Below are 14,655 nucleotides of genomic sequence, written 5' to 3' on the forward strand. Positions count from 1 at the left end.
TTCAGGTACTGATTGATTTCAGTCTATAATTGAGGAGTACTGCCTAAGCAGAGTGTCCTAGGAGAGCTGCAGGGGGTCTAGGCGCTCTGTACTTTTTCTCAGTTAGTGGAGCCTCGGCCCAAATCCTTGAGTCTGTCCAGACCTCAGCTTTCTCCTCCATATGATGAGGAGGAAGTCCTAAGAGACTTCTAGAACTAAGAGTACCTGGATTATCAAAATATATTTTCATCTTAACGCAGCTAGATTTTGAGTATTTTTATAAATATATGAAATTTTGCATAAAACAATTATATCAAAATTAAGTTGAATTTGTATTACACACCAAAATAAATTAAAGCTAAATTAAAGAACTCTATAAAATGAAATAATTTCTAAAAGTAAGAAAAAAAATCACATGAATATATTCACAAGCCAGAAAACATCTTTTTCTGTCCAAAAGTGGGAGGTGGGGGTGGGAGGGTGGGGATCGCAAAAGTAGAAATCAATATATATAATTGGTTTTGATATTTCTAAGTATTTAAAAATACTTTGTATACACAAAAGTTTGAAATCTCTTTCCAGGAAAAAAACCAAGAGTAAATCTAAAAGGCAAATGACAAACTAAGAAGAAACAGTGGCAAAAAAAAAAAAAAACAGGAAAAATACAAGCATTAATATTCTTGTTAAAAAATGTTCTTAGAAGAAAAGTACTCGAACAGCAAATAAGTGAAGGAGGTTAACATTTCACAAAAGAAGTACAGATAGTTGCATGAAAATGTCATGTTCAAACTTACTAGTATATCAAGGAAATATTAATACTTCCCCCCTCAAATTGGTGCTGCTGGAGTACTGTAAATTGAATATAACTTTTCTTAAAAGCTATGGACTCTGTGTATCAAGCCTTTAAAAATATTCATATGCTTAGATCAAGGTTTTCTATGGCAAAATTCATTCTAAAAAATAATCAGAACTGTGGTATTCATTTTAGGCACAGAGGTGATCATCAATCTAATTATATTTAGGATGAATATAACGTGACATGGGAAAATGTTCATGATGTAATTAGAAACAAGATGCAAAACCACATATTTATGATTACCCCACTATTATCCGTAAGAAAAATCTATTTGTTAAAGTCTCTGCAATGGACATGTTACTAGACTGGCCTGAGCTACTACAGAGCATCAGATGTGTGTTCTAAGATTTAAAAAAAAAAAAAAAAAAAAAAAAAAAAAAAAAGACATGGGCTCCTGGGTGACCCAGTTGTCAGACTCTTAATTTCGGCTTCTTAGGTCATGACCTCGCAGTTCGTGGGATCAAGCCCTGCATCAGGCCTTGCGCTGAGAGCTCAGAGTCTGCTTGGGATTCTCTCTCTCTCCCTCTCCCTCTGCCCCTTCCTCACTCGTGCTCGCTCACTCTCAAATAAGCTACGAAAAATAAATTTAAAAAAATTTAAAAATTTTAAAAAGGAACAGACAATGAAATCACAGTTTTTCTTTTAAAGAATTATTTTGAGAGAGAGTTCTCATGGTGTGGGGGGGAGGGGCAGAGAGAGAGAAAACCCCAAGCAGGCTCCCTGCTGTCAGCGCAGAGCCTAACACGGGCTCCACCCCAGGAACTGTGAGATTATGACGTGAGACGAAATCAAGAGTGGGACACTTAATCGCCTGAGCCACCCGGGGGCCCACATAACACTTTTATGTAAAAATGATGCCTTCTGTTTCACAGCTGGGAGGCTGTGGCTTCTTAATAACTTGGAAGAGCTTCCGTATCTACTGTATTTCTTGTGCTGTTGGAGGGATGGCCTGTTTATTCTGTGTGAGACCGGGTAAGGGCATAGGCTGACGCTTCTGTGTGACTGTGACTGAGCTCCGGCTCGCATGTTCTCTCACACTCCTCGGAAGATGTGCAAGAGTCAGCGTTCAGGTCGTTTGGGACAGCTGCTCAGCCACCCTGTATCAGCTGGGCAGAGAAGGAGAAACCCCTGCTTCACTGGGAAGCGTTTGGGGGGCGGGGGGTAGTTCAAGGATTGTTTTTTTTTTTCCGTTCATACTCAGGCCGGGAAGTGGCATTATTTCTTTGAAGGCTCTGTGTTCTATAATAAAAAGCATAACTGTCTTTAGAAATGAGCCTTCAGTTTTTCTCTGGAATTCAGAAAGGCAGCAGAGATGCAGTGAAACCCTTAGTGATGCCTTACTAAGAAACCCTTTGCATGTGCTTACCGTTGTGCATGGGTGAAATCTGCTAGCAGGGTCCCATGAACAGCAGATAACGGCAGACTCATTCAATGCCCCTCTTTTCTTGGTAGGAATGACAACTTCTGAAAAGAGGATAAATAGCCCTGCTGTAAAATAAGGTATTAATCTCATTTCAGGATTTTCCGTTGGTGCTTTTTTGGCTTTTGAGGATAAAGGGAAGAGCGAATGTTTGCTGCCGATTGAGAGTAGAAACTTTTCTTTCACGAAATATTTTTAAATTTCAAAGAAACCGCCACCAGCTATTTCTAAAATCAAAGTGAATGCAATTAGATATAGATTTCCTTCTTAAAGTTGAAGGGTTGTATTTTGGAGTTAATGAATGCCAACAGGTAAATTCTTGGGGTCATGACAAAAGCGTTTGTGTTAAGAGACGACACACATGATTTTTCTCTTAAGTGATAGAGGGAGAAAACTAGTAGCAACTTATAAGTGGGATTAAGTTCACCATGCGGTAGCCAGCCTTTTTAAAAACCTATTTCACATCTGCAGAATTTCCTGTTTGGGGGCACAGAATGCTTTCTAGTAGGGTGGATTTTAAAAACCCCATTCAAGAGTTTACGCTTTTAGTATTTCAGTGTTGGGTCCTGTTGGGCCAGTTGTGGCAAGTGAGATGACTTCTCTCCCAGTTTAAATCCACATAGTTCATGTGTGATTTGTTGAAATACCCCTTCCATAATTTTATGGTTATTAGTCTTAGCATGAATGGCCGTGCGAGTGAGGAAAGAACCGGAAGCTTCGGGGATGGCAAGTCCTCAGGATTTGTGAAACCTCTGAAGGGGCGAAATGGGCAGAAATTGGATTTGAGGATGAATGTTGCAGAATTTGCTCACAGCATTCAAATACAGTATAATTGTGGCTTAGATTTCTTACTTTTCAAATCTGGTGTTCATGTTGTAAGACTACACCCAACGTAATGTTTTCTTTTCTCATGCTGAGGTTGAGAGGGGTCCTTCTCGCTCCTGGGAGACAGCCGCCATCTAGGGCGATGTGTAAAGGTCTCTAATAACCACCCTAGGACGCTGACAAAAACGAGTTTTCAGGCTCTGTCTATATAACGCTCCTTTGCTTTCGCTTTGTTGAGTAGCTAGTTCTTCGGGCTGATAAAAGATTTCAGACACATTAAACACAGGAGTGGTAAGTACCTGGCGCTTAGCAGACAAAGGTAGCAATTCACACATTATTTGATTCTAACGATTCCCGTCTCTTCCTTTTCTCGTTAGTAACATCCGCTGTTTCAAGATTGATCAGCCTTCAGCGGGAGATGGATCTGGAGCCCCAGCTGTATGGAGCCACGGCTACACCGAAGCTTCAGGAGTGAAAAACAAGTGGGTGAAACTCTGGAGTGAGAACCACCTCCCCCCCACCTCCTTTCTTTAGTGGGGAAGATGCCCAGTGCTCGCACACACTTTCCTCGGGTAACGTTTACTTGAACAGGAGTCCCCAAAGCGAGGCCACCTCATGACTTACATTTGAACACTAGGTTAAGCCTTGCTTGGCATCACACACTCTTCTCTTTGTGAGATGTTGCTAGGATACGGCGTAACTGACACATCACGTCTGTGTGAGACTCCAGTGTTTGGAGAAGACGGGAGTATTGAAATGCATCCCTGCCCTTTTGAAAAGCCTCTTTATCTTTCTCTGAAGCCTGTTTGCCAAGCAAAACAGGGGCTAGTATTAAAGGAGAAGTAGCCTTGATTGTCCATATTCAGTCACTTCCGGTATTGATTAGTCAGGGTTCTAAGAAGCTAGTTTTTACAATCTAAGTTATCCTGGAAGGAGTTTCATGTTCATTCCCTGTGACATCACCTGCTGGTCCGGCCACCGGGACTTGTCCGTCTCAGTTTCTTTTCCTTCCTTGTCCCACATGCAAATATTGATTTTCCTGAGAATTGTAATCAAGCTCTTCAGGCTTGCTTGCTTTTTATGAAGAGGTATAAATAATTAGTACCAGAAAGGGAAACAATCCTATAAATTAGAATAGTCATAATTAGCTAAGGTATCAGAACACAAAATATTGGAAACAGGGAAAGAACCAAGTGGAACACGATTCAGTACTACCTAAATTAGTATTCAACCCTGGGTTCACATCAGAATCAGGTAAGGAACTTTAAAAAAAATAATCTTCAACCAAGCCCAGTATTTCAGAATGTTTTAAAATCTCCCCCAGGTGATTTTAATGTGCATCCAGGAATGGGAACCACTGACTAGCTGAATACCTTTCATGGAAAATAAAAGGTACAATTGTGGTTGCCATGCGGACTGCTTTCTTCTTTTTTGAGATAGGAAGCAGAATCAATTCAAGTTCTGGGTCTGACACATTGAGCCCTTCTTCTTCCCCTAAGGGTGTGCCCTGGCTCTGTGCGGTCCAGAGAATAGGTCTAGTCCCCATCTCGGCGCCTCTGTTCCATTTGCCTGATAAAGGTTGTGCCCGAGCTTTGGCTGTCGTATTCGTTCTGTGTATTTTGCACTGTGTTATCATTGTATTTGGGGGAGAAATCAGTATATTCCTTTATTTATTTTTTTTTAATTTTTTTTTAACATTTATTTATTTTTGAGACACAGAGAGACAGCATGAACAGGGGAGGGGCAGAGAGAGAGGAAGACACAGAATCGGAAACAGGCTCCAGGCTCTGAGCTGTCAGCACAGAGCCCGACGCGGGGCTCGAACTCACGGACCGTGAGATCATGACCTGAGCCGAAGCCGGCCGCTTAACTGACTGAGCCACCCAGGTGCCCCTAGTATATTCCTTTAAAGCACCCAGAGTTCCTTTCTGGAGATCTTTTTAACTTAGAAGACCTTATGTCTTGGTTATAATCAAGTGTTCTAATTCTAGACCGCTGTGTGAAACCAAAGGTTGGTTTTGAAACATCTCTGGATATTAAAACTATCTACTCGTATGTTATAATGAAGAAAGGAACCAACTAGGTTTTTTTTTCCTGTATAATTCCCCCTTCTGTGTTACTTTTAAATATGTTGTTATATTGAAGTATGACATAGGTGCAGAAAAGTGAATAAGCATACAACTCTGGGAATGGTCCTCAAGTGAATACATCTGCAGACCACCATCTAGATTAAAAAATACAATGTTACCGGCACCTCAGTCAGAAGTCCTTGTCACCCCTGGTCCTCCCTTCATTTCCCCTTGCTCTTTTACCCTTTGGTTTTGCCAGAAGTCTCTCAAGCGTTTTGTTTTTGTTTTTGTTTTTGTTTTCTAATTGTAAAGAGGTCATGTAGGGGCACCAGGGTGGCTCAGTCGGTTAAATGTCCAACTCTTGATTTCAGCTCAGGTCATGATTTCACGGTTTCCTGTGTTGAGCCCTGTGTCAGGCTCTGCACTGGCCTTGGGGAGCCTGCTTGGATTCTCTAACACTCTCCCTCTCTGCCCCTCCTCCACATGTGTGTGCATACATGCGCACACTGTCTCTCAAACTTAAAAAAAAAAAAAAAAAGATAAAGTGGTCGTGTAAACAAGGAGCTTGCTGCTTGCCATCTTGAAGGAAGGAGAGGAGCTGTCCCTGCCTCCCAATCTCAGATGTCTGTTCTCTTTTCTCCCTCCCCAAGGGGTGCAGTGTTCCCTCCCTATCAGGTCATTTCAGATCCTTTGGGGAAACCCAAGCAGGAGCTACAACTGGGTAATTTAGATTCTTTCTCAGACTAAAGAACAAACAGGAAACCTCAGTAGAAAAGAATCACTACTCTATTTTTGAAAGATGTTTTTATGCACCCCCATTCTGAGTAGCAAGGGGAGCTTACAGAAGGAAGATGGAATTATGAGTATTAAATTTTACTTTGCTTCAAATAGCCATATAACTTAGGATGACTTATTAACAAATGGAAGCAAGGATTACAAAGTGCTAAGAGCCAGGCTACCTGGCTTTGAACCTGGGCTTCCTACTTTTCTGCTGTGTGACCTTGGCCAGTTATGCAGCCCTCTTCGGCTAAATTTCCTCGACTCTCAAGTGGCACTAGAAATCCTACCCGTCCAGGGCACCTGGGTGGCTCAGTCGGCTGAGCGTCCGACTTCAGCTCAGGTCATGATCTCACAGCTGGTGAATTCAAGCCCTGAGTCGGGCTCTGTGCCGACAGCTCAGAGCCTGGAGCCTGCTTTGGATCCTGTGTCTCCCTCTCTCTCTGCCCCTCACCCACTCGCATTCTGTCTCTGTCTCTCTCAAAAATAAACAAATATTAAAAAAAAATTTTTTTTTTAAATCCTACCTGTACTTATAGGGTTATTGTAAGGATCCCGGGTCACACGTGTGTGCAGTACTTGGAACAACGTCTGCCATATGGTAAAACCCTATTTAAGTGTGAGCTATGCTTAAGGATAATGGTTATTACTGCTATTCATCTCCTAACTCCTTGAGAGCTGGGATTATCTTTTCAGGTTCAGATCTCTGTCTAGGCATCATTCGTATCAGGTGCTTAAATGTTTATTATTATCTAGAGAGTAAGAAGTTACCTACATTCAATAAACTTCACCCTGGTTGGTAGGAGCATAGCTCTGCAGGTGCTGATGAACGGCATTATGTAACCACAGTCAGGGTACGGGGCCGGTCCATCACACCCAGAATTCTCCTGTGCCCCTTGTTGTCATCCTTCTGCTCACCCCAGCCCTTGGCACCTCTTGACCTGTTTTTGTTGCCTTGGTTTTGCCTTTCCTAGAATGTTGTATAGATGGAATTATAGAGAATACAGCCCCCTCGGTCTAGTTTCTTTCACCTAGCATAATGCATTTTATATTCATTCATCTGTGATGCCCCATGCTCCTCTTATTCATAGTTTATTCACCATTCGAAATAGATTTAGGATATCTCAGGTTTTTAGCAAATACAACTATAAATGCTAGAAAGAGTTGCATATAGGTTTTTGTGTGAACGTTACATTTTCTCTTGTGTAAATACCTACAAGTAGGTTTATATATTTCATTTTGTAAGACTGCCCAATTCCTTTTGATAATGGCTGTACCCTTTTGTATTCCCAGCTGCAATGTGTGAGAATCCTAGTTGCACAGCCTCACCGGTGCTTCCTGGTATCAGGTGGTGGTGGCAGTGGTGGCCATTCTAACAGTGATACCTCGTTGTGGTTTAATTTTGCCTTTCATGATGACTAATGATATTAATCATCTTTCCATGTGTTTATCATCCATCCATTTTGGTGAGAATGTATTCTTTCACATTAAATAGAGCTGAATGTATTCCTGTAGACACCCTTTATCAAGTTAAGAAAATTCTCTTCTAATCATAGTTTGCTAAGAGTTTTTATAATGGGTATCAAATTTTGTCATAGGCTTTTCCTGCATTCAGTTGAGATTATCATATTTTTGTTCCTTCATCTGTCGATATGGTAAATTACATTGATTTTTGAATGTTGAATCAGCGTTGCATTCCCAGGATAAATTCTACTTGGTCATGACATATTACCCTTTTTATATGCTGCTGGATTCAATTTTCTGGTAATTTGTTGCTCATGTCTATATTCATGATGGATATTAATTAGCATGTAGTTTTCTTGTGATGTCTTTGACTTTGGTGTCAGGGTAATGCTGGCCTCATAGAATGAGTTGAGGAGTGTTTCTTCTTTAGTTTTCTTGAACAGTTTGTACGGAATTAGTATTTCTTCCTTAAATGTTTGGTAGAATTTACCAATAAAAGCCATCTGTGCTTGGAATTTTCTTTGGTTTTTAACTACACATTCTGTTTCTTTGCTATGGGATTATCTATTTCTTCATGAATGCACTTTGGTAATTTGTGTCTCTTGAGGAATTTATCTCTTTCATCTAGGTTTCAAATTTATTGTCATAAACTTGTTAATATTATCCTTTAAAATCTGTAGGATCTGTAGTAATGGCACACGCTCTCTCCTCCTGATATTGGTAATTTGTCCTTTTATGTATCAGTTTGGTTTAAGATTTATTAATTTTATTGATATTCTCAAAAAAAAAAAAAAAACCCAGATTTTGGCCTCATTGATTTGTCTCTATTGCTTTTGTGTTCTAGTTCACTGACTTCTTGTTTTTATCTTCTTCTTTTTGTTTTGCTCTTACTTTTCTAATTTCTTAACGTGGAAGCTTAGGTCACTGATTTGAGCTTAGAACATCTAATATAAGCATTTAGAGCTGTAAATTTCCTTCTAAGCAATTCTCCAATGTGATTGAAGAATGTACTTTGTTTTGTTGTTGTTGTTTTAATATTTATTCATTTTTGAGAGTGAGAGAGACACAGCATGAGCAGGGGAGGAGCACAGAGAGAGGGAGACACAGAATCTGAGGCAGGCTCCAGGCTCCAAGCTATCAGCACAGAGTCCGACACAGGGCTTGAACTCACGGACTGTGAGATCATGACCTGAGCCAAAGTCAGATGCTTAGCCTACTGAGCCACCCAGGTGCCCCGAGAATGCACTCCGAATGACTTGAATCCTTTAAATTTATTGGGACATGTTAGTGGCCTAGAATGTGGTCTACACTGGTAAATATTCTCTGCATTTGAAAAAATGAGTATTCTGCTGTTGTTGGGGTAGGGTGTCCGTTAGGTCAAGTTGGTTGATACTGTTGTTGAGGTCTTGAATCTCCATACTGATTATCTACTTGTTCTGTCAATGGCTGAGAGACCATAATTATGGGCTTGTCTGTGTCTCCTAGTTTTATCAGTTTTGCTTCATGCATTTCAAAGTTGTATTAAGTGCATAAACATTTGAAATGTCATAGCTTTGTGATGAATGCACTGATCCTTTTCATTATGAAATGACTATTTCTGTAATCTTTGTTCTGAATTATACTTTGATATTAATGTAACTACTCCAGCTTTCTTTTGATTGGTGTTAGCATAGTAGGTCTTTTACCTTTTTAACCTATTTGTCTTTTTATAAAATTCAGTTAGGTCTTGCTTTTTTTTTGATCCAGTCTGACTTTCTTTTGGGATAGTGTTTAGACCACTTTTATATTTAATGAAATTGATATGGTTAAATCGTATCAGTTTTACAGATCATTTTAAATGATCTTTATCATTTGTTCATTGTTTTCTATTTGTCTCTTCTGTTCTTCTTTATCTCTCTTCATTCTTTTGGACTATTTATGATTCCATTTTGTTTAGTGTTTGTAGTAAAACCTTTAACTTCTTATTTGAAGGTAAACTGTAATACTTCACATATAAGAACCTTTCCGTGTGTGCTTCCATTTCCCCTCTCCTGGTCTTTGTGCTGTTGTCATGTTTTACTTCTGTTATAAACCCCAAAATACATGGTTATAATTTGTAAATAGTCATTTTTAAAGCAGTGTTTCTCAACTTCAGTACTGTTGACGTTTTGAGCCAGAGAATTCTTGATAGTTGGTGGGCAGGGGAGGGAGGTGTTTCTGTGCACATTACAGGGTGTTTGGCAGCGCCCCTGGCCTCTACCCGCTAAGTGCCAACAGCACCGTCGCTCCCAGCTGCGACCATCAAAGATGTCTCCTCGGGGGTAATTGCCCCCATTGAGAACCACTCTTCTAAAACGACCTTTAAATAAGTTTTATATTTACTCATCTATTTGTCATTTCTTGTACACTTCATTCTTTTATGTAGATTCAGATTTCCATCTGGTATTTCCTTCTGCTTCATGTATTCCTTTTGTATTTCTTATACTGCCGGTCTTTTTTGTGGGAAATTGTGCATCTGAAAAGGTCTTTCTTGCACCTTAAGTTCTGAAAGCAATTTTCACTGGTTTAGAAATCCAGGTTGACAGCTTTTTTCAAGGAGTACTTTAAAAATGTTGTTCCTCCACCCTACTTGCCCGCCTTTATTCCTGATTTTCAGCAATTGTTACACTTTCCTTTCATTTTCTTTTGTGTGCTATTTGTTGAGCTTCTTGTATCTACCGCTTTACAGTTTTCATCAGATTTGAAATCTTTTCAACCATTAACTTCTTCAAGTTTTCCTGTCTCTGCTCTGTTGAAGACTTCGGTTCCCTGTGCTTGAGGTCACCCCGCACTCACTAATGCCCTGAATTTTTATTTGTCCGCCAGTCCTTTTTTCCCTCTGGGTTTCGTTTTGAAGAGTCTGTGGGCCACGGTTAAGTTACCTGGAAACAAGGGGATTTGGGTTCGAGACTCTGCAGGCCTCCAGAGCAGGCTCCGCCCGAGGCCCTAACCACCCACCCCCCTCCTCCAGAATCTTCCTCCAGGCGATCAGCTGGGCAGGCTTCAAGCTCGCTCTCTGACCTGCACCTCTTATCATCCAGTGTCTGAATACTGTTGTTTCAGAGGTTTTTTTTTCCCCTGCCTTTTTAAGTTGTTTGGAAAAAGATTAAAAGCGTAAGAAAAGGTCCCATTGTTTTAGTTGTTACTCCATTTTGCCCAGTGTGAAAGTTCTCTTTAATAAATGTTTTAGGACCGAATGTGAACCCGTGGATTCAGAGTCTTGTATTATCCCCCATACTTCCTCTTCTCGGGTTTTTCACTGCCATTTAAAAATAAAATCAGGGGCACCTGGGTGGCTCAGTCGATTCAGCATCTGACCCTTGATTTCAGCCCAGGTCATGATCTCCCCAACCATGAGATCGAACCCCATGTTGGGCTCTGCACTAACAGCGCGGGGCTTCTCTTTCTGTCTCCCCCTCTGACCCTCCCCCAGTCTCTCTCTCTCTCTCTCTCTCTCAAAATAAAGCTAAAATCAGAAGATAGGGGCTGGGGGGAGCCAGGTGTGAAGTATCAATGTTTATCATTCTTTGCTTTACAGAAAATTAGTTGATATGAATCAGCTGGGGTGACTTTACCTTAACTTATTCTTAACCTGTCCGAGGTCCTGAAGGAGGAGACAAGGCTGTTAACAGCGTGGGTCTGGGCAAGGCAAGATGACTTAAGACGTCTTAGCCTTAGGACCGATCACTCTTGCTTTGCAGGTTGTGTGTCGCGGCCCTGTCGGTGAACAACTTCTGTGACAACCGGGAGGCCCTGTACGGGGTGTTTGACGGGGACCGGAACGTGGAGGTGCCCTACCTTCTCCAGTGTACGATGAGTGACATTTTGGCCGAAGAGCTGCAGAAAACCAAAAATGAAGAAGAATACATGGTCAATACGTTCATTGTTATGCAAAGGTGAAGCACAGTTCCTGCCGTGTGTTTTCTTGCCCTTCTCGTGAGCGTTTGCCCAACAGTCTCAAAGCACTGTTGTCACATGTGGGTATTCAAGATGCACTCAGGTGATCTGCTTTTGCGTAAGCATCGGGGACACACCGTGTTCCGTTTGAGACATACTGATGTTCAGACAACTTTGTAGGAGGCCGAGTCAGTGACAGGAATGTAGTTTAGAGCTTTTGGTCACCGTAGAAACTGGAATGTTTTTCGTAACTCATAGGGATGAATGTTTACAGGCGTCCCCTCCTTCAAAGAACTGTGCCTTCTTAGGTCACTTTAATGGCTTTGTAGGTTGTGAAGGAATTGCCTATTAATTCTGTCCTGCAAACACTCGTGTGGGACCGGGAACCAGTGTGTGAAGGTCAGGAGAACAAGGATGAGCTTTTCTCTTCCTCTCCTTTTTCTCTCGCTGGTTTGGAGCAACCTTTAAAAAAATTCTTTTTAATGTTTACTTATTTTTGAAGGAGAGAGAGAGGCACAGAATCCGAAGCGGGCTCCAGGCTCTGAGCGGTCAGCACAGAGCCCGACGCGGGGCTCCAGCTCATGAACCGCGAGATCATGACCCGAGCCAAAGTCAGATGCTTAACCGACGGAGCCACCCAGGCGCCCCTGTGGAGCGGCCTTTAAAGTCACCCTAAGTCATAAACAGCGCCTCCCGAAGAGCTTGGTAGAGGCAGCTCCAGCGAGGGGTCTTTGCTCCTAGGCTCACTTGCAGATTCTAGTGGGCGTGTAGCAGTAGCAGCTAAATACTGGTAGCAGCTAACAATTAGCGAGCCCTTAATACGTACCAGTCCTCGCATCACATATACTTTACCCAGTGAGACACTTAGTGTGACTGTTCTTACTTGACTGATGGGAAACTGAGGTACAGAGAAGTGAAGCCAGCTTCTCGTAAGGGCTATTAGAGGGGCAGCCAGAATTTGACCTGGGGCAGCAAGACTCCACAGAAGGTTCCAACCGCAAGGCACATCTATCTCCTTCTCTGTTTTTACCATCGTGTCCCAGGAAAAAAAGCACGGGTGTATCAGAAACCGTACGCCCTTCGCACCCCCACCCGGAAGAGGCCTGCTTATAATTTTATAGCCAGGCAAGCAAATAGGAAGTAAGAACTTAAGGACCTTAAACTCTGGTTCCTAGCTGTGCCTTTCACAAGTACCATCGGGTTTCTGGCTTTGCCAAGAGGGATCACTGTGCCTGTGAAAGGGAGAAAGCAGCCCAGCTGGTCCCGGGGGTCCGCAGGCCGGAGTTCAAAGACCTAAACTGTCAGCCCATCTCCGGGGTCAGTTGTATGCCGCTTCCTTTCCCTGTTAATAGGACACGGCACACACAGTCATCTTTTCCGCCCTCGGGGAACTGGGTTTTTGCGCGTGACATCCTGACGCCTTCGAGTGGGCAGCCCCAGTTTGGTTTCCATTGCTGGTACGGCCGCTCCATGTGGGCTGAAGGCGGGTCTGCCCTCGTAAACAGAGGAGTCTGTCCGGACCTTCTTGCTGGTGCAGAAGCAAGAAGTCAGGAGCCCAGGAGGCCTTGCCCTCTGTGGGGCTTGTGGTAGGATTTCTTGGCTCTCTTTGTTGGAGCTTGTAGGTGCTTTGTGGACTCAGTCTGTGGGGTGCGGGGTGGGGTGGGGGGTCATGAATAAAAGGGTTTATCACGAGCACTTTGGAGCTTAATTACTAGAAAGGCCTTCCTATGAACATTCTGGAATAGATAATACTGGCCCACGTAAGACAAGAACGTGAACGGTCCAGTAATTAAAGGCTTGTCCCGGAGACGTCCTTGTAAAGTCCAAGTACTTTTGGGGCACACGCGTCGGCGTATGGTCACACCTGTCTAGTGGTCTCTTCGGTTTCCTCTGCTGGGAGCAGAGAGGATGTAAAGGGGTGGACGGAGAGCAAAGAGGCCCTTTTCCTGCTGTCCCTCGGGGTGTGGTAAGTAAGGGAGCAGCAGGCTGGACGCGGCAGGACAAGGGTTCCTCTGGTGGCAAAGTGACACCCCCTCCCCACGCCCCCAGGTGTGAGCAGACACCTCAGGGTAGGGGTTGTCCGAATCCACGGCCCTTTTCCTGGGAGAAGCGGAGCAGTGCTTGCTTTGGTGGCAGAGGCTGAGTGGAACCCCCAGGTTCCAGGTTTCCTCCCGGCCCCGCCCGGGGCGCACGGCCCCTGCTGAAGGAGCGGAGCTGCTGTGTGATGCGTCGTGCGTGGGTTTGACTCCCTCTCTCTGCATTCCAGGAAGCTGGGAACTGCTGGGCAGAAACTTGGAGGTGCTGCCGTCCTCTGTCACATCAAGCACGACCCTGTGGACCCAGGAGGGTCCTTCACCTTGACCTCTGCTAATGTGGGGAAGTGCCAAACGGTTCTCTGTCGGAATGGGAAGCCGTTGCCTCTGTCCAGATCATATGTCATGAGCTGCGAAGAAGAACTGAAGAGAATTAAGCGGCACAAGGCCATTATCACCGAGGTGAGGAGGGCACCGTTTTCCTCGGGATGTCAGGGAGGAGGGGGCCAGGGTCAGGGCAGAAACCAGCAACGTTCCGAATCCACGGTGTCACAGAGCAACTCCTTTGTGGGATAGGTCTGAAGGCCTAAGGTACAGGGTGGCAGAGCAGTTCTCCATGGCCTGTGTCAGAGGCTGTGCCCAGTGCTTGGGGCCCTTGCCTCCCTCCGCTGATTCCTGCAAGTGCCCCTGTGCAGGGGAGCGTGAGGGCGCTGCCCCTGGAGTCGGTCCTCGGCTCTGCCGCTCGTGGGCTGGGCCTTCTGAGCCTCTGAGCCTCTCATCAGGAAAGGAGGAATGGTAATGCACCTGTGCGTCCTCCAAGGCCAATGTGAGTGCCAACGTAAAAGTAGCTAATTGTGATTTCGGTTCACACCTCCTGTTCCCTCTGAGTGGTTTCTAACCAGGGGCTCCTCCGCACCTCCCCCACCCCGGACATTAGTCGCCTCCGAAGAGGGTTCTTTTCATGCCTTTGGCAGGCAGTAGGTACCGGCAGGGCGCCCCGCGGCCTCCAGTGCCCGGGACGGCCCCATAACGCAGAATGATTCGGCCTCGGTGGTGACAGTGCCCCTCTTGGGACACCCTGGCGTGAGTCTCCACCCTGGGAGGCGCTGGATCTGGGCCCTGGGAGTCCTGCTCCCCCCCCCCCCCACCCCAGGATGGTGAGCGCACACTGCATGTGTGGAAAACGGTGCGGGGCTGCAGAAGCCAGCCTGCCCACGGGACGCGTGCATTCCCCCGTCATTGATGAAACCCCCAGAACCCGGTAGGCAGTGGGGAAAGCTTGCCGTTCCGGAGGAAGAGACGCATCCCAGACAGGCC

General features: G+C 44.2%; 1 protein-coding gene and 1 long non-coding RNA gene across 4 annotated transcripts in view; one reads left to right on the forward strand and one right to left on the reverse strand.

Annotated features, from left to right (window-relative positions):
- Window positions 1-14,655, forward strand: part of PHLPP1 (PH domain and leucine rich repeat protein phosphatase 1) — a 212,639-nt gene that overhangs the window by 195,802 nt on the left and 2,182 nt on the right. For both annotated transcript variants that reach the window (XM_078435164.2, XM_078435165.2), the window contains 3 exons: window positions 3,458-3,562; window positions 11,110-11,304; window positions 13,572-13,800. In XM_078435164.2, the coding sequence (XP_078291290.2) occupies window positions 3,458-3,562; window positions 11,110-11,304; window positions 13,572-13,800 (529 nt within the window). The remainder of the gene's footprint in view (window positions 1-3,457; window positions 3,563-11,109; window positions 11,305-13,571; window positions 13,801-14,655) is intronic.
- LOC144613793 (uncharacterized) overlaps window positions 1-14,655 on the reverse strand; it is a 53,108-nt gene that overhangs the window by 7,137 nt on the left and 31,316 nt on the right. Inside the window, exons 1-2 of one of the 2 annotated variants that reach the window (XR_013551200.2) lie at window positions 3,380-3,464; window positions 2,202-2,299 (exon numbers count right to left, since the gene is read on the reverse strand). This is a non-coding gene — a long non-coding RNA (uncharacterized LOC144613793). Of the gene's footprint in view, window positions 1-2,201; window positions 2,300-3,379; window positions 3,465-14,655 lie in introns of those variants that run through there. The other variant, XR_013551199.2, reaches the window with a different exon arrangement.

Source organism: Panthera onca, chromosome D3, assembly GCF_046562875.1.
Source record: "Panthera onca isolate mPanOnc1 chromosome D3, mPanOnc1 haplotype 2, whole genome shotgun sequence".
Lineage (NCBI taxonomy): Eukaryota > Metazoa > Chordata > Mammalia > Carnivora > Felidae > Panthera > Panthera onca.